Source organism: Macaca fascicularis, chromosome 7, assembly GCF_037993035.2.
Source record: "Macaca fascicularis isolate 582-1 chromosome 7, T2T-MFA8v1.1".
NCBI lineage: Eukaryota > Metazoa > Chordata > Mammalia > Primates > Cercopithecidae > Macaca > Macaca fascicularis.
In genome coordinates this window covers 130,748,081-130,768,293 of record NC_088381.1, presented here as the reverse complement: position 1 = coordinate 130,768,293, position 20,213 = coordinate 130,748,081, and the positions used below count along the sequence as shown (strand labels likewise).

Genomic DNA, 20,213 nt, shown 5'->3' with positions numbered 1-20,213 from the left:
CAGTCTTGCCAGAGTGAGAACTCACCCACTACCATGAGAATGGTACCAAGACATTCATAAGAGATTCAATCCCATGACTCAAACACCTCCCACTAGGCCCCATGTTCCAACACTACCACATTGGGGATCAAATCCAACAAACCACATGCAAGCTACAGCAATGACGTAAGAAGGATTTATTATTCTCTGAATGTCATCCTTTAAATGAAAAAAAAAATCCCTTACTTGATTTCATTCATCTATTCACCTCAGTATATATATAGTTATATATATATTGTTTTATATATATATATTTACCTCTTTCTCTCTGTCTCTCATATGTGTATATATCTCATATGTGTTTATATATGTGTATATATCTCATGTGTATATATGTGTATAGCACATATCTATATCTAGCAGTATATATATATACACACATGTGTCAGGAATTCTTTTATAATAAAGGAATATGGCTACTCCTTTATTATAAGTATTGGGGAATCTAGCAGTGAACAAGCACACAAATCCTCCCCTATCTTCATAAAACTGTTAAAGAGAAATTGTACCAGACGTTTGTTAAAAACAAAGACTGTATTCAAGACCGTTGCAATAGTAGAGAGAGATTTTTGCACTAGGGGAGAGGGATTGAACTCAACTTTGTTGAAACAAGTGGTGGAAATGTTGGTCAATATGATTAGGCCATCTAATCATTTGATAATTGGTGCTTATCAAAGTTTGACATCTACCCTCCTACAGATATTAGAAAACAGAGGCACTATCTTTCTTGATGATTACATTCCAAAGGAATAGCCCACAAGTCTTTGAGAAAGACATTCCTGGGTTATAAAATTGGCAAGAGGCTGAAAGAAGATTTTCCTCTGAAAGAGGCAGAGAATTTACAATAGAAAGTTTTCTAAAGTAAATGTTCTAAGAAAAGGGAAGTCAGGGTCCTAGACTTAGGAAGAAGCCAAATTAAGGTCGTCTTGGTCAGAGTGAATATTCTGGTGGGGGAAAAACAGACAGTAAGTATACATGGACAATTTAAATTATGTGTGTGTGTGTGTGTGTGTGTGTGTGTGTATAATTTCAGTTAGTGATGTGCTCTACAAATAAAAGTAATACAGGAGCAACAGGATATAGATAATGACCGGGGTGATGAGGAGGTGAACCATGTGGGAAAGCGTGTAATGGGCTAAATGTAGCTGTTAGGTTAGGATTTGCTTTTAGTTGCAAAGAAAAGAGACTCAAGTGACCTCAAGTAATGGAAGATTTAGTATAAGGATGAATATTTTTCAGCACATAGCACAAATAACAGTGGTACCTTAGGACCTAATGTATGACTCTAGCCCGAGGTGGCTCTGGGGAACCTGGCCCAAGGCACAGCCAATTTCTAATATTAGGGAAGTGAGCCTGAAAAAAGGAAGGAGCTGAACCAAGTATAGGGAAGTGAGGAAAAAGAAAATGGAGCTACTCTTTGAATTCCTTCTTCATATGTCTCACAGTCTTTCTTTGACATTGTTTTCTCCAGTATCATTTTCTTTTAGCCTTAACAGTCCGTATTATCACATATTATCATTAAAATTGTTGGAAAAAGGGATATTTTAGAAAATTATTTTGGAGGACATGACTGTTTACTCTTCTAGCTATTTTCTTAGGGTTTGTAGATCTTTACTTGAGTTTTCCACCGCTAATGTGACTCACTCACTCTGTCAAGAAATTCTTGACTGAATTTCTTACCATGCTTGTTAATTTCATCTCAACTTGACTGGACCTTGGAGTGTTCAGATTACACTTTATTACTGGATATTTCTGTTTCTTGCTGAGATTAGCGCTTGGATCAGTACATTCAGTAAAGCAGATTGTTCTCCCCAATGTGGATGGGCATTATCCAATCTGTTGAGGACCTGAATAGAACAAGAGATGGAAGAAGGAGGGATTCTCTCCTTTTTTCTGCTTTATTACTTGATCTGGGACATCTCATCTCATCTTGTCTTGCCCTTGGGCTGGAATTTACACCATTGGCCTGGTTCTCAGGTCTTTGGACTTGAATTGCAATATCGGCTTTCTTGGGTCTCCAGGTTGCAGATGGCAGACTGTGGAACTTCTCTGCCTTCATAATCATTTGAGCCCATTCCTCACAATACTGCTCTCTCTCTTCCTAAATATCATTATCTATATACAGTTATTCCCTTTTATCCATGGGTATACATTCCAAGACCCCCAGTGGAGGCCTGAACCACAGATGATACTGAACCCTATATATACTATGCTTTCTCATATACAGGCGTACCTATGATAAGTTTAATTTATAAATTAGGCACAGTAAGAAATTAACAATAATAACAAAATAGAAGAATTATTACAATGTACTATAATAAAAGTTATGTGAATGTGCTTGCTGTCTTCCAAAACATCTGTTTGTTACTATACTCACCCCTTTTCTTATGATGATATGAGATGAAAAAATGCCTACGTGATTAGATGTGTAGGGTGAATGATGTAGGCATTGTGACATAGCTTTAGGTTACTATTGACCTTCTGATAATGTATCAGAAGAGGATTAAATTCTTCAGGTGATCCTGGATCATTAAGCCATGAACATTAATGGTTGAATGTCAGGAGCAGAAGCAGATAATGTCAATATTGGGGATCCTTGATAGTTGAAGGTTATTTTTTACTAAAACCTTTGGGAAGAACACTGTAGTTGGAAATTATTGTCTCTTTTAAACTCATTAAAATGTTGCTATTGAAATTGTATTCCATCCGGGCATGGTGGCTCACGCCTGTAATCCCAACACTTTGGGAGGCTGAGGTGGGTGGATTGCCTGAGCTCAGGAGTTCGAGACCATCCTGGGCAACATGGTGAAACCCTGTCTCTACTAAAAATACAAAAATTAGCCTGGCGCGGTGGCTCATGCCTGTAATCCCAGCACTTCAGGAGGCCGAGGCTGGCGGATCACGTGAGGTCGTGAGTTCAAGACCAGCCTGACCAACATGGAGAAACCCTGTCCCTACTAAAAATACAAAATTAGCTGGGGTGGTGGCGCATTCCTGTAATCCCAGCTACTCGGGAGGCTGAGGCAGGAGAATCACTTGAACCTGGGAGACAGTGGTTGCAGTGAGCCAAGATTGCGCCATTGCACTCCAGCCTGAGCAACAAAAGCAAAACTCCATCACAAAAAAAAAAAAAAGAAAAAAAAGAAAAAAAAAGAAATTGTATTCCTTCGTTGATCATATAGGAGATTTTAGTGCTTTGTTCCATCTGTGGATCATATTCCATAATTCTGTCCATTATTGTTTGTAGAATCTGAAACACTTCAGCAACTTTCCACATTGGAAAGTGGATACTTTCCAGCAAGTATCCACATTGCTAGTTCTGTTTCAGTTTCTTCTTCTGTAGGTGACTCAACAAGTTCTTCCAGTTTCTCATTGGTTAGCACTTCTGATGACTTGCAATATGTTCTCCACTTCATCAAGTATATTGGCAAATTCTTCTTCACTACCTTGTCTTACTGTGTGAATTATTTTCCTAGCTTCTTCATTGATCCCCAGGAAGCCTTTAAAATCATTCATGACTTCATTCCATAAGTTCTTCCAGTAGGTATTTGCAATTTCTGGTTTTAATTAATCCATTGCAGTTTTGATGAACGCTATTGCATCAGAGATAGTGAATGATTTCCAGCACTGCTTTATATCTGGATTAGGGTCTGCATTAGTTGCTGATCAAATGCAATCAAATATCAGGCAGGCGTATGTGGCATTGACAAACCAAATGATATCCTGGTCAAAGGGCTGAAACAAGGAGGTTATATTTGAAGGTAAAAATACAACGTAAACCTTTTCATTTTCATAGAAAATTCAGGATGGCTGGGTGCATTCTCATCTCCATCTCCATCCCTGTTCCTGTATCCATCTCCACCTGCACCTCCATCTCCATCTCCATTTCCATCTCTATCTGTATCTCCATCTCCATCTCCATATCTCCATCTCCATCTCCATCTCCACCTCCATCTGCATCTGCATCTCCATCTCCATCTGCGTCTCCATCTTCATCTGCATCTGCATCTTCATCTCCAATCATCTTCACCTCCATCTCCATCTCCATCTGCATCTGTATCTGCATCTCCATCTCCATCTTTATCTGCATCTCCATCTGTACCTCCATCTCCATCTCCATCTGCATCTGCGTCTCTGTTTCCATCTTCATCTCCATCCCCATCCCTGTATCCATCTCCATCTGCACCTCTATTTCCATTTCTCCATCTCCATATCTCCCTATCTCCATCTCCATTTCCATTTTTCATGTCCATCATGTCCTGTTGGTCCTGTTTCTCTGGAGAGCCCTGACAAATACACTTAGTCTTTCTTCTCTTTTGCTTTGTCTCTTTGCTTACATAGCCCATCATGGCCACTTCAGTCTTACTCTGCTTCAACTTTCATTGCCTGTTACCTCATTCCCTCAGCATTTCTTGTATTATTTAAGCTGTAAAACAAGAGTCTTAACCTTCAGGGATGGGGATAGTTAGGAGAAGTGTCTCTGAGGGAGTTATATTTTTAAGCCCAGATCTGAAAGATGCATAGGAATTCACCAGGCAAAAGAAACTGTTGGTGGGTAGGGAAATTCTTTTAAACAGCATGTTTGGAGATCCCCTGGGTGAGAGAGAATATATTTTTAAGGTAGGAAAGAAGTCCTATATGAACAGAGTGTAGAGAGCAGAAGACAGATGCACAAGGTGAGTCTGAAGAGGTAGGCAGGGGTAGGTTGTGTTAAGGAGTTTGAGTTTTATTCTAAAGGCAGCAAGAAATTATTGAAGAAGGATTTAAAACATCCCCAATTTGGTTTGCTTGTACATATATCATAATGTTTAAAAAAATTCAGGGCTTTAGGCAATATACCTCTTCGTAGGGTACATACTTTGGTCAAGCTTTATATTCACTGTGGACCCCGTGGATATGAAAATAAAAGTATTTTACACAACAAGAAGCATATTAAATGTTAGTACATTTTGGATATTGCTGGCAGTAAGTGCCTATTCTTTATCTGTCTGTCTGGCCATATATGCCACTGTGTTTCACTAAGAATATGAATTGGCTAATACAGGTGTTATGCACAAGTTATTTAAATTCCGATCTTCTACAGGAGAATGCTAGCTAATCCATGAAATAATTAGGATTATTTCCCCGTAGAGCTCTTGGTAGCTTGAGTTGGAGAAGTGAATTCTGAACAGGAGAAAAAGCAATATAATTTGTTATCTGGGTTAGAGGTTCAGATAAATGTAGTTTGCAATTTTTTTTCAGTCTTTAAATTGCACTCTACAAAAGGAAATGGAAATGGACTATGTAATCATTCATGTATAAAATCTATTTAGAATAAGAGCCCAATGCTTATGAAACAGAGCTTATTATTGTTTTGTGGTTTCTATCCAGTTGCCTGATGTGGTACTACTCATGAAAATTAAGAAGCTATTAATTATTAATTATGGTATCAGTGCTGGGAGAATCAGAAATTATTATAAGAGATTTGTATATTAAGTTATTCTTTAATTAATGTTTTCATTCTTTCAATCACTAGGTTTCTAAGAGTCCTAGAGTGTGTTAGGGATAAAAGAATGAAGGAAACATGATACACATACACAATCACAAAGAGACAAGTGTCATGAAGAGAATGTACATGGTTCTTTGAGATTATGTAATGAAATGACCTGATCTAGATCAGAAAGGGAAAGTTCCCTAAGGAAGTGATAACTGAGCTATAATCTAAAATATGGATAGAACCAACTAGGCTGAGGAAGGGGCATGAAAGAGTTGTAGAACATTCCATTTAGAAAGAACAGAAAGTGCATAGTCCCTGTGTTTGAGGGAGAATGACATACTCAAAGAATTGAAAGCTGGATGGAGAGTGAGCAGAAGAGAATGGGGCTAGAGTGGTAAGCCTGGACCAGACCATTCAAGACCATATAAACAAAACAGATTTTAGAATAGTGGGAAGCTGTGAGATGATTTTAAACCAGCAGTGATTTTGAAAAGGTGACTCTTATGCAGTGTTCAGAACAGATTGAATGGGTTTAAACAAATGCCTTGACACTTAGGAAACTCCTGTAGATAGAGGAGAGAGATGCTATTAGTATGATCTAAGGACAGGACAGTGGAGGTTGAGAGAAGTAGATAAATTTGAGAGATAGTTAGGAGTTAAAATTACGTATTGATAAAAACAAATATTTTAAAAAAATGGAACCTGAATCAGAACAGTTTCCAAGATCTAACTACCAGTTTACAGGAAAGTGGGAGGACAGAGGATTATAATAGTGACACCATAATGATGAAAACCTCAGAATTCAGAATTTAGGAAACTCTATAGGACAAACAAATAAATTTGACTTCAACAGATTAAAAAAAGGAGAGGGAAATGTGTAGATTAAGAGACACATTAACAAAGCACAAAGTGTGGACCTTCTTTTGTCCTAATTCTAAGAAACCAGCTGGGGAGAGGTTGGGCATTGAGTGGACTGGATATTTGCTGATTTTGAGAAATCTTGTTAGGTTTTATCAGGTGTGATAATGGGTGATAGGTTTGTTGAGTTAAAAAATATGTTGTCTTTTAGAGACATACCCTAAAGTATCTATGGACAAAATTATACATTTTGGATTTGCTTCAAAATAATCCAGTGGGACCAGGAGTTTGTTGTTAAAAGAGAGATGTAGAAGAAGCAAGGGTGGTGATAAGTTAATAATTACTCTAGCCAAGTTATGGGTAAATGGGGGAATTGTTGTGCTATTTATCTGTTTTTTTTTTGTATGTTTGAGCTTTTCCATGATAAAATATTGTTCTGAAATGAATAGGATTTTAAGGTAGGTTGGGTGAGGTGATGTCAGAGAAAGGGATGGCAAGGATACTTCTTGGTTTCTGATTTGCTTAGATAGCTGATTTAGGAGTGTGAGGGGGTGCATTTTTTTTTTCTTAATGAGAGGGACATGATATGTTTAAATATCTGTGGGGAAGATGTAGTTGAAGAGGGTATGGTTGGAGTTCTGAGTAGAGTAGAGAAGGCTTGAAATACAGTGAGCAGGTAAATTTATAAGAAAAACAGGAAACTTGCTAGGTAGTGGACAGATGCATTGAAGGTGATGATAATGAATTTATAGTGGAACCCATTGTATAACTTTCTTGAGCAGTTCATAATACAGATGTGAAGAAAGCTGGTAATTGAGCCAGGACTAGAATTTTGACAGTGGGTGTAAAGGAGAGACAGAGATGCTAAGCAATTTAGGGTGTTGATGTTATTGAAATTATAGGATTGCATAAGAAAAAAGGTAGAGAATGAAGAGGGTTAATAAATTGGGGAAAGATAGATTTGTCATTGGACTACAGGTTCAGTAAGGATCAACTACTTTTGCAGTTGGTGTAATTGGGCCACTGATCTTGACAGAGAAGCAGCCCTGGTCAGATAGCAGGATGATTCAATTCAAAATTTCAGAGCTGGAGAAAGTTTTGGAATATAACAAATTTTAGATTATGATCATGAGAGTGGGTATCTGAGGAGAAGTAGAAAGGTTGTTGGAGATGAATTGGTGAAGAAACTCCAAGGCCAGGCTATTGGAAGGGTCATCTCCATGGATACCACCCAAGGTGATGTTAAGTTTTAGGTGAGATTGACTTTTAGAAATATTTGTAAGATTTATGAAGTAATAACTTGGAGTTCTTTATTCTCATGGAGTATTTGTTGGCATCCATGATAACAGCGACATATTTCTGAATATAACAGATAAATAACACCCAACAATTGTATATTAAATCTTACTTTACCTGCCCATATCTTTCCTATTTGGGATAATGTCACATTAAAATGGGACCTCTCTATTAATGCGATATATATATTGCCCCAGTGTTATGTCATAGAAATGTGAAATTCTGTGCTCATAAATATGTAACATATGCACTTTTCTTACATTTTTATCAGTTGTCATTTTTCCTGCATATCAAATCACTCTAAGGCTTTACAGATAATGGCCACCATAATTTATTCAACTCATGAGTCTGCAGTTCAGTTGGGTGGTTCTGCTGATTTAGGCTAGGTTTGGCTTATCTCAACTAAGTTTACTCGTGCATCTGTGGTCAGCCACTGAGTTGGCTAGGCCTGAATAGTCTAGGATGGCTGAAATGCATGACTCGAAGGGATGCTTCTATGGTCTCTCATCCCCCAAAGCCTAGTGAGTCTTGTTCACACAGCAGCTGGGCTGGTTTCCAAGACCACAGGTGAAGGTGGTGTGCAAGGCCTTTTGAGCCCTAGGCTTGGATCTGCTGCAATCATTTATATCACATTCTGTTGGCCAAAGCAAGTCCTAAAGTCAGTCCAGATTTAAGAGATAGGAAATAGACTGTATCTCTTGATGGGAGGAATTATAAGTAACATTGCAGAGGAGTATGGATACAGGGAGAAAAATAAACACAGCTATGTTTTTGAAACAATCTACCAGAACATTGTATTGTGAGAATGCAAAATGTAGGTGAAAAATCATGCAACTGGATATAACAAGTCTGTATTCCTGCTCTTTTATCTCCACTTAATTATCATGTGTCCTTGGCCAAGAAAGTTAAAGAAAATAGGAAGGAATATTGGCTGAATTATCTACCTGCTATTATTAGTGATGATCAAATGAGAGAATTGATTTGTATTTTGGGTGGCTTTATCATTGCAAGATATTATTTTACTCTGATAACACCTCACATCTCTTTAATGTGGAATAGACAAAAGTAACTTGAAGAGTTACTTTTGGCACAGAGGTGTCTCCTGGATATTACTCCTTGTGCTACTATGGCCTGAGGGGCTTGTCAAGTAAGGAAATTGGCTAGAAAGGTGGAAGGCTGATGGCTGAAAGTCCTCCATTCACCCTGCTGTGTTCTGTTATGCACTTGATGTATTTGATATTCTCTTCCACAGTGGAACCCCAGGGATTTGTGTGTTAACAGCTCAGAGGTTGGGATAGAGGCAGAAAGCCACTGGAGTGCAGAGGAGGGCACAGAAAGATTGGAAAGTTTGGAGTGACATGAAGCAGAAAATCAATGAGTAGCTAAGACTGGTGGAAAGTACAGCATCAAAACATTGTTATGAAAAAGGCGGAAGTACATAAGAAGGGCATTTTTGGAGGATCAACCTCTAAGACTGTCCAGTAGTATCATATGAGTGAAATTAAAATTGCCAACAGGAATTAAATGCAATTTGTGGCCCAATCTAAAGGTTATGAGAATGAATCATAAAATAAGGAAAGTCTCTTATTTTAGATACAATGATGGCTATGACTCCCTGCCCCCCCCCAACGAAATATCACAGGATGAGTAAGAAATTATTAATCTGAATCATGTACTGTGGTGAAATGTTAGCTTAATAACACATCAGTGACTATTGGGTTTTCCATAACCTTTTTTTGATGTTTATGACATACTTAAAGAAAAATTATCCCAATCTTAAGTGTACAGCAGAAAGAATTTTCACAAAGTGAACACAGCTAGTGATTAGCAGCCATGTTAGGAAGCAAAATATTGCCAGAACCTGAAGGTTTCCTCATGTCTTTTGTAATCACTGCCCCTCTCCCAACAAAGGGAGACAGTATGCTCATTTAACCCCATGGAGTAGTTCCACCTGTTTCTGAACTCTTCAGAAATGGAATCACACAGCATATACTCTTTTGTGTCTAGCTCCTTTTGCTCAACATGATGTTTGGGGGCAAAAAGGAATCTGGTTTTATTGGAGCACTGGGGCTTTGCAGAGGCATAGAGGGAAATGACCTGGCAGCATAGACAGAGATGGGATTGCGGGCATTGAAGGCCTGTTCAAGAGATTATGCTTAATGTCTGTGATGAGCCCTTGGAGGATATGCTCAGTGCTACCTTTCAGGGAGATTAATATTGCAGCAATGATGTAGGAGAGACTGGGGGTAAGGACAGGAAGGCTGCAGGGTGGTTGGTTGTTGTGGAAAATGTACTCAGAATCTGAAAGACTGGGTCTGAGTGATACTCTCATTCCTTGCTGTCTTTGGACGGTTTGTTCAACCTGACCAAGCTTCAGTGTCCTCATATGAACAATGAAGGTAGGAATCCTGCTATTATGAAAACAAAATGAGTTGATCCATGTTGGAGAACTACAGACTATATAGATATAAGAGTTCCAGGGCCTCCATGAACCCCTATTGTGGGCCATTGCTGTGACTGAGTGGCGAGAAAGAGGAGGCTAGGTATTTAATCTCCTTTATTCAGTCATGTAGAGAATGCTCATGTTTAAGCAAATATTGCAGGTATTCATGTGGTTGGATAAATTACACTTTAGGTATAGAGACTTTCAGAATGAATGAAGGAAGTTTCTGGAGACAGACTGCCTGAATGTGAATCTGGGATCCTCCTCTTACTATCTATGTGAACTTAGTCCAATTATTTTTAACTTTTCTGGGCCATGCTTTAACGATAGGTACCACATAGGATTGTTCTGAATTTTAAATTAATTAATACAAAGAAAACACTTAGAATAGTACCTGGCATATAGTAAATAGTCAATGTTATTATTGCCTTGTTTGTCTTTTCCAAGTAGCAATAAATGACCTAACTTTCTGTTGGTTAACTGCATAGAAGTGTGTGGCACAGGCTTGTTGAAATCTTGTTTGCATCCTTCTATCCCTGTAGCTCCAACTTTTTTCTGGGTTACCCACATTAGGATTGAACAGAGTGAGCTCAGCCCTCATCCGTGCACTGTGTATTTGAATATAAATAGTGCCCTGCCCCAATCTCCCTTTTTCCAGTTCCTTTCACTTTTCCTAATAGAGTTGAGTTTTGAGGGGTTTTTTTTGGCAGTTCTCTGATGAATATATTCAACTGATCTCCTGTGTGTGTGACCTAGTAATATGGTTTGGTTGTTTCCCCACCCAACTCTCATCTTAAATTGTAGCTTCCATAATTCCCAGGTGTTTTGGGAGGGACCAGGTGGAGATAATTGAATCATGGGGGTGTTTTCCCCCATACTGTTTTTGCGGTAGTAAATAAGTCTCATGAGATCTGATGGTTTTATAAGCCGTTTCCCCTTTTGTTTGGCTCGTATTCTCTCTTGCCTGATGCCATGTAAGATGTGCCTTTTGCCTTCCTCCATGATTGTGAGGCTTCCAGCCACATGGAACTGTGAGTCCATTAAACCTCTTTTCCTTTATGAATTACCCAGTCTCAAGTATGTCTTTATCAGCAGTATGAAAATGGAGTAATACACCTAGTCAGTGTAGAGATTAAGGATAATTTCTCTTTTGTACTCAATGAAACACACTATTAATGCAACCTTTATTGACTGTTTTGTTCTCTACATTATACTGTTAAATCATTCTGAGTTTGTAATTAAAGCTCCCCAAATTCACCCCCAACATTTGCTAGTTTCACAAAAGTTTATTCTTTCGTTTATTGAATTATTGGCTGCTTAACATATTACCATATGCCAGCTTTGTAATTGACAGTAGATCTACTCCTTAGAGTTTAGAGTTTCCTGGAATATGCAAACACACTTGTAGTAAGTGTGACAGTGAAAATTGTTATAATAGAGATGTGCAGAAACTGTATGATAATAAAAAGGAAGGATACCTAATTCTCCCAGTGGGGGACGGGGGAGAGTATGACAATGAAGATGGCAGAGGTAGGGAGAAGATGTCAGGGTAGTACACGTGGAAGAGAAAGTGTTTGTCATAAACTGTATGTAAGATCCTAACCACTAAGAGAGTGGAGGAAGAAAGCCTTTAAACAAAGAGAATAACTTGTAATGTAGCATGAAACAGCATGGACATTCTGAGAACTACTCCTACCTGAGAATGGCAGCAGCCTAGAGAGCAGGTGGAGGAATTGGCAGGAGAGATGCTGAGCAGGTAGGCAGGTACAAGGTCCTGGTGGGCTTTGCATGTCACACTTGAAAATTAATATTTATTCCTATAGGTAATGAGCCAACATGAAAGGAGTTTATATTAAAGAGGGACATGGTTAGATAGATATGCATTTAAAAAAATACGAGACTGATAGCCTTTATAGTGTGATCTGTGAATTAGAGGAAGCAAGAATAGAGGTGGGATGGCTGATGGAGAGGCAGTTCCTGTCACACAAGTGAGAAAAAACTGTGAAGTCATGACCAAAACATGCCTATGGGAATGGAAAAGAAGGACATTTTCTGAGAGATTTATTAAATAGATATATTTTGAGCACTTAGGCACTTCGAGTGATGAGACTCTCAGGACTTGATAACCAGCTACATGTGGCAGGAAATGGGAAAAGTGGAGGCTTTGCCCCAGGTCTGAGGGACTGGGTGGATAATGATGTCATTCACATGATAGAAGATAGCTGATTTGGGAGAAGCAAAGGGTTCCCTTTGGGACCTGTTTTTGGATACCTGTGGGATATCCACGTGGAAATGCACAGCAGACATTTGGGTTAGTATCAATAACTCAGGAGAGAGGTTTTTTTTGGTGCTAAATGGACTTGAGAATCATTCATATATAGAAGGTGGTTGAAAGGGCGTCAGTTGGAGGGTTGGCTAAAAACCAAGAGGAAGTGATGCCAGAGGACCTATGGCAGAGAGAGAGTCTATAATGCTTGGTATATATCTATATACATTACTAATATTTTATATATACTTTATGTATATATATCAAGTATGTATATTTACTAATATTTTATTACTTTTTAAACTTATAAAACACTTTATAATATTTAAGTAGTGTCACACTACTTCTAAACCTATGGTAGAGAGAGTCTATAATGCTTTATAGATATATAACTAATATTTTATATGTACTTTATATATCAATGTCTATTTACTAATATTTTATTACTTTTTAAGCTTATAAAACATTTTATAGTTTTTAAGAAGTGTCAAACTACTTCTAAATATTAGAAAATGTGCTTTCAAGTAAGTAGAGTCCAGAGCAGGCCTGTCGGGATGGGTCACCTCCTTTTGGAGCAATCTACTTGCTAGAGATGAAGGATGTATGTCTCTCCGCCATTTGGACCTAATTCTAGTAGGTCCTAACTCATCACATTCTAGTTGGGGCTTGTGTTGGCTTTCTTAGTTTGAATGGGGTGAAGATTTTCTCTCTGTTTTTCCTTCTCTTTGCTTTTAGTTATTTTCAGAGAAAAGAATTCAGGTATAAATGACTTTTCTATGCAGCATTTAAACAGCAGTCCCAAAGTTCCTTTAAAAGTTTGAGCTAACCAGAAAACATTATCTATAACATCATTGTTTTTATTTGTAAACTGAACTCTGTTTGAGCTTTTCATGTATTTCGATTATGCATTTCTTTAGAGCAGAAGTGAGGCATATTTATCTTAATATCCCCAGGGCTTATAACAGAACTTGGCATGTAGGAGTGCTCCATAAATGTTTATTTTTGTGCTACGTGTTGATGACTACACAGTTCCATTTTTGAAAGCTTTCAAGCTTTCTTGACTCTTCTTACCTTCCAACATCTCATGTCACTGAATTACACAAATTTGTCTTCTTTGTTTTATTAATTCTACTCTTTTTAACTGACTCAAGTTCACCATCTTTTTCCCCCAAGTGTTAAAGTGAAATGGAAATTTGTTTTTAGGCTGTATATATGCCACAATATTTGAGAGTTTTGACTTAAACAGAGGTAGGCCTAAAGAAATTGAAGTTGAGACAGAAACCCGGCAGGATGACCCTGCTACTCCTCTGTTTCTATAGCGACTCTTGTTTCTACTTCTTTTTGTTATCTTTCTCTTTTAAATTTTCATTATGAAAAATTTCAAACACATACTGCCTTATAGAATATAGTATAACAAACCAGCAAACCAGATGCATTCTTAACTGTTTCTTTCTTCTTTTTTTTTTTTTGTTTTTTTGAGATGGAGTCTCGCTCTGTCATCCAGGCTGGGGTGCAGTGGTGTGATCTCGGCTCACTGTCCCCTCCGTTTCCCAGGTTCAAGCAATTCTCCTTGCCTCAGCCTCTGAGTAGCTGGGATTACAGGCACCCATCACCATGCCCGGCTAATTTTTGAATGTTTTTAGTAGAGACGGGGTTTTGCCATGTTGGCCAGGCTGATCTTGAACTCCTGACCTCAGGTGATCCACCTGCCTCGGCCTCCCAAAGTTATGGGATTACAGGCATGAATTACTGCACCCTGTCAACTGTTTCCTTCTTAATTATCAGGAACTTTACCATGCATAATTAGAGTCTCATTAATATACATCTATTCTACTGCAACAACAAATTCCTCCTTGCTGGTCAGAATTCATGTCAGAGTAAGTTATATTAGATTTTAGATTCCTTGTCTACATTCTGGGAGACAGGGTTAGCAGTAAGGAAGTCCTGGACATGAATGGATTTGCAGGTGATGACTGCACGAGAGGCTTCCTGGATCACTGCTCCATTTTCCCTCCCTGCCTGTTTTGTGAACTGCATCAGGAATGAACTTATCCTACCTCTGCAGGTGGCCTATTACATGCTTCCAAAAAGTAACTATGGGACTTTCACTGATTTAAGAAAGCCTATGCTGTGCTTTGATTGGGATAATCCCTTATTTGTTATGTTAAGCTTCTCAACAAAATATGAATTTTGCGGCTGCTGTTTTTTTTTTTTTTGGTGTTCTTTTTGGTGGCTTTTGCTAGAGAATGAATAGAATTTAGGAGGCCACATACCTGTTTCAGCTTCAGCTCTGTTCACGTTTTCAGAACTCTAGAATGTACTGATTCTCATGATTGTGGCAGGAGGTAGTGGGGCCAACAATGCTATTTGTTCATTTTCCCCATATGTACCCAAGGATTTCCTGTTTGATTGCCTGTAAGACTGTGCTTCCTTTTTCAGAGTTCTGCTATTTGGAGCTATCATAAAATAAGAAATGAAAAGAAACCTTTTAGAGTAGAGGGAAAATTTTATAGGAAAAGGAAATAAAAGTTCTGAATTCAACACCCTTATTTGTATACTCTGTATATAATGCATTTGAGCATTTTTCATCTTTGGTTTCTCTCTGTACCATTTATATTCTACTTATGAAAATAAATTGGGAGTTTCTTAGCTAATGAAAAGTTATTTTATCTAATAATTCACAAATATGAATTTCTGGGTAGGAAGAAATCTATTTTTTTTCCAGTTTATCATTTTGACTTTTTTGATTTCTAAAAATCAGACCTATAGTATACATCTGTTCTTAATATGTAAATGGATGGTTAAATTTATGAAGGTGAGTCATTATATTGTTTCCCCAGCTTTTTTTTTTTTTTTTTTTTCTGAAAATGTGGTGTCTTTTTTTTTTTTTTTAATCCAGGGAATCAGCAGTCTCTTCAGTTCTTTAAAAGTGGTGCGTCTCTTACGACTGGGCCGTGTGGCTAGGAAACTGGACCATTATCTAGAATATGGAGCAGCAGTCCTCGTGCTTCTGGTGTGTGTGTTTGGACTGGTGGCCCACTGGCTGGCCTGCATATGGTATAGCATCGGAGACTACGAGGTCATCGACGAAGTCACTAACACCATCCAAATGGACAGTTGGCTCTACCAGCTGGCCTTGAGCATTGGGACTCCATACCGCTACAATACCAGTGCTGGGATATGGGAAGGAGGACCCAGCAAGGATTCACTGTACGTGTCCTCTCTCTACTTTACCATGACAAGCCTTACAACCATAGGATTTGGAAACATAGCTCCTACCACAGATGTGGAAAAGATGTTTTCAGTGGCTATGATGATGGTTGGCTGTAAGTATTTTAATGTTTTCATTAAAAATTATTATTATTGGCAGTTTTCCTGGCTACAATCTCAGATAGGATTAAAATGAACTACTTTGTCTTCGGAAAGGTATTTAATCCATCTTATTTGCATTTTTAATCTACTTTAGAAAATAGAAATGCAAAATAATATATTTTACTCTTCAGAACATATTAATGTGTGAAAAACATATTAATGTGTGTACCCAACAGAGCTCTCTTGAAGGAACCAGGACCAGCATCCAGACAGGTGGCATTTAGCACATTCCATAGATTTTGTTGGTAATGTGTTAAATTCCAAAAACAGATAGGATCCAATGTGAAATATATTGTTTATAAATATTCTAGTTAATACTGAATTCCTAAATTAAAGTTGAACTTAGGATACACTTTTGTATAGGTTTTTACAATTAAGACTAGGAGAAGGGGTTTATTAACGTAGTCTTCATTACAGTCACTGTAGGTTGAATATATGCCTATTTGAGGGAATGAAAGGATTGCTGAATATAAGCCCATTCAGCAATGGGAAGTGTCTAGGATTTAACATGTATACCTGAGTACCAAGTTCTTAGAAGTGGAATGCCCCCAAAAGGGACAAAGACCATGTCCTTTGCACTCAGACTGCGACTGGATGGCATCAGAAGACCACGACCTAAAGGAAATACATACCAAAGAAGTTGCTTTTGAAGATCTTGAGGGAGACTTCACCATCATTCATGCCTTCAAGTTGACTTAGATGACTCATTCACACCTAGTTCTGGTACCTAAACTAACCTTAAGATTGTACTGAAGGTGTGATTAGCATTATTAGCGCCTCTTAAGCCTTCGGATCATGATCATTGGTTTTTGTGTGTGTGTGTCTAAGCTGTTTTTTCTGAGATTCCATGTTACAGAGGCTTAGATTTTGACATTGATGGTAAAAGTTCTTGGAGTCCAGGGACGTTGGCTGGACTGTGAAAGGTTAATATCTTGGGTCTAAGCAGGTAGTTTTCATCGTTTAGAATGTCTGAAAGCTATTGGAGCATCAGTGTTGGCAGTTGTTCAGCTTCTGTTTGTCCAATACACCCTTGTACAGGTATAGGAATAAGAACACGCAGACTCTATTTGCTGGTTAGAGCTTGCAGTTAGAAAGAGAGTGAGAATTCCAAGTGCTGTCTGCTCCAGAGGCTTTCAGCCAGAAAATGTCCTTATACACAGGGAGAGATCCTGATGATTAATTAAACTGATACCTACATATCCAAAGTGGTAAGATGTATGGGCAAAAATGTACTTTATAAATTCAGAAGACAGCATTTTGTCAGATGCCGTATTTAGCACCATACTACTTTTCATATTTATACAATACATTTTGCCTTATACTTGAGCATAGATTTAAAAAAACCTTTTTGTTTTGAAGTAATTATAGATTCATTGGAAGTTGCAAAAATAGTATGGAAAGGGCCTTTGTTATCTTCACCTAGTTTCCTCCAATAATTACATCTTATATAACTATAGCTCAGTGTCAAAATTGACATTGATATAATGTATGTGTATAGTTCTGTATTGTTTTATCACATGTGCAGGTTTCTTTAATTACAACTGCAATCAAGATACGGAACCGTTCCTTTACCACAAAGCTCTCTCTCCTATGTAATCTAACCATTTCCCCCAACTATCCCTATTCCCTGAAAACTACTAATCTGCTCTCCATCTTTATAATTTTGTGATTCTGAGTGTGTTATATACATTGAATTATGTAAAATGTAACCTTTTGAAATGGGCTTTCTCCACTCAGCATAATGCCCCTGAGATCCATCTAAGTTGAGTGTATCAATAATTAATTTGTTCTTTTTTATTGCTTAGTAGTAGTTTATGGTTAGGATGTAGTACTGTTTAACTCACCATCTATTGAAGGACATTGTATTTGTTTCCAGTTTTTGGCTATTACAAATAAAGCTGCTACTTGTGCCAGGATCCTAGTCAATCTGTGTGGCAGTCTGGGAAGCACCACTTGTAACCTTATAACTCAAAAACAGAAAAATGTTTTATCAAAAGATTGATGGAGACACCAACTGCCTATATTCTGTTGAGAAAAATAATCACTACTTGCAAATGATAGACTCTTTTTCTAGAGAAAGTCATCCAAAATTTATGTGCCTTTCAGCAAAATTTAGAAGTATGAGTGTGGCAACAATCCCAATTCCTAGGTCCTTATGAGCCCTCTTTTCAATGGCCTTTCCTTTCCTAGGATTTGCTACCCTAATGCTAAGTTGGATGTGGACTCTGTCTAGGAATACAGTCTCAAAAGTTTTCCTTGTTGATATATCAGACATATCTTCAAAAAATAGTATTGACCTTCCCCTAATCCCACTCAACTGAGATGCCATCCAGATCTCTCCTATGTCAGCAGCATCCCAGAATACTTTTCTTACCTGCTACCTAGGAATTTCTTAGACTTAAGTCCTTTGTTCCTACATTTGCCCAACATGGGAAATCTTCTGTTCAGATTTCTGAATTGGAAGGGTTGCCTGATGCTTCTCTATATACATCTACCATCATGCATTCTTTACCTTAAATTTGTTTTCTCTCGGTTTTTTCATGCTCTGTCTGCCTTGAGTGACCTCCACTGCTCTGGTAGCAGCCATTACTCCCCAGGGTAGTCACGTCCTCCCCATTCCTCTGTATCTGTCCATTCATGAATGAATCCAGCTACTCTGCTGACATTCACAAAATTCACTACCAAAGGGCTTTTGTGAGAGAATATTTTTGCAGTTTAGTTCTGCAGCACTTGTGGAAAACAGTATGTATGTACGTACGTGTGTGTGTGTATGTGTATTTAGATCAAGATGTAAGTAATCTCCTTGCTAATTTGCTTGGTAAATACTTAATGATGCCTTCATGAAATGTTTTCTAATCCATTTTATTTACATAATCTTATTATTGAGCCCCTAATAATATTAGATTTTCTAAGGATTAGGCACATTGACTAATTTTGCTGCTATTCAGAAGGCACCATAGTACACGGATGATTTGTTTTGATGACTATAAAACAAAGGAATGCATGATGGAATTTTTCTAATAGGATTATACTCTTGTCTTAATATGTTTTTATAAATTCTCTTCCAAACATTTATCAAGAAAGCAGTTACTTAGTTCCTTCTTTATTACTAAATTATCACATAAGCTGTATTTTAGTTTAATCTAGCCATTTTAAGGAACTCTACATTTGCATATTTCATTATAATTTTATAAAAGAAAGAAGCATATAAAATAAAAATATGTTTTGAATAACTCTTTGCCTTAAATAAGTTCAACCATTAATTTTTTATCTCTCCATATATCCGTCTTAGTACACTATTAAATATGTTATTAAATGTATATTCAGCATATGTCAAAGGGCTATGAGATTGGAATTTGGGTATTCATTTGCTCTAAAAGCATTTTTCTGCTTTTTCTATTGTCTGCTTTGGTAAATTGAGACAGGCTGGCCCATGCAGTATGTGTCAATGAGAATTTGTCCTGCTGTGATGCAATGCAAACTGAGTCTTAGAAAGCAAAACAAACCAAACTAAAAATTATAAAGATAAAAATTGCTGGGGTTTAATTGGTAGACAGGAAGCTCTGTCATAACGATGTTAATCTGCAATTTTCAAATAAGATGTAATTGGTAATCACGTAAACAGTCTAAAAACTTTCTGTAATTGACTAGTATGATCTGCAATGCAGCAGACAAATGGTTTAGCACATTTAAAAGTATAGCAAGACCATCTGCCAGTGGGATGCATATGACAAGAAATCCAAATCTTCGTGTAGGCAGTTAAGTGCAACTGGGAAGCATTTAGTTGCACACTGGTCAATCAGCACCATGCAGAGGAGACCAATGCCACACATCATATTCTTATGTTGATGAGCTTCTTCAGCATCCTCTGTGGAATTCAGATAAAAGTCAAGCTGAAATTATGCGCATTGCCCTGACCTCTCCCCACAGGAAAAGGAAATAAATAGAAGATGGTAAGATCCAGAGATTGGGAGAATATAGAGTAAGTTGAGAGCAAAGGCCTGTGTGACCGTGTGACCCTGGGGAGTCTTTACATCTCTCTGAGTTTTATTTATTTATTTTTTTCAATTGTGAAATGCCAAAGTTGAAGTCAATGACTTTTAAGGTCCCTTTCAGGGCTAACATTCCATACTTCTAAGATTCTATTGGTGCACTTATGCCCCTGTCCATGGCATGGAGCTGGTTATTGGAGATGAGGTTAAGATGGAAACAAAGTGGTGTCACAAAGATGTTAGGGCTTTTTACATATAGTGTGTACATTGCTTTATGGAGAGTAAGATGTATTTTCTATAGAAAATGTTCTGTAAAGATTAAGAGGAAAAGTTGTCAAGGAATAAATATTATGGAGAAAAGAAAATACGCTTTTGGAAAGAGAAGTGTTTTTCCATATAGAAATTAGGCAGCTAGGAAGACTGAAAGGCATGTGTCTCAGGGCAAAGGATCGGGGCCCAGGAAGAGACTGC

General features: G+C 37.7%; 1 protein-coding gene across 2 annotated transcripts in view; it reads left to right on the top strand.

The window, feature by feature from the left end:
- The window catches only part of KCNH5 (potassium voltage-gated channel subfamily H member 5), a 346,531-nt gene that overhangs the window by 79,792 nt on the left and 246,526 nt on the right, over positions 1–20,213 (top strand). For both annotated transcript variants that reach the window (XR_012416327.1, XM_005561443.4), the window contains exon 7: positions 15,278–15,704. Coding sequence is in view for 1 of the 2 variants with exons in the window: in XM_005561443.4 (XP_005561500.1) it covers positions 15,278–15,704 (427 nt within the window). In the remaining variant the exon portion in view is untranslated. The remainder of the gene's footprint in view (positions 1–15,277; positions 15,705–20,213) is intronic.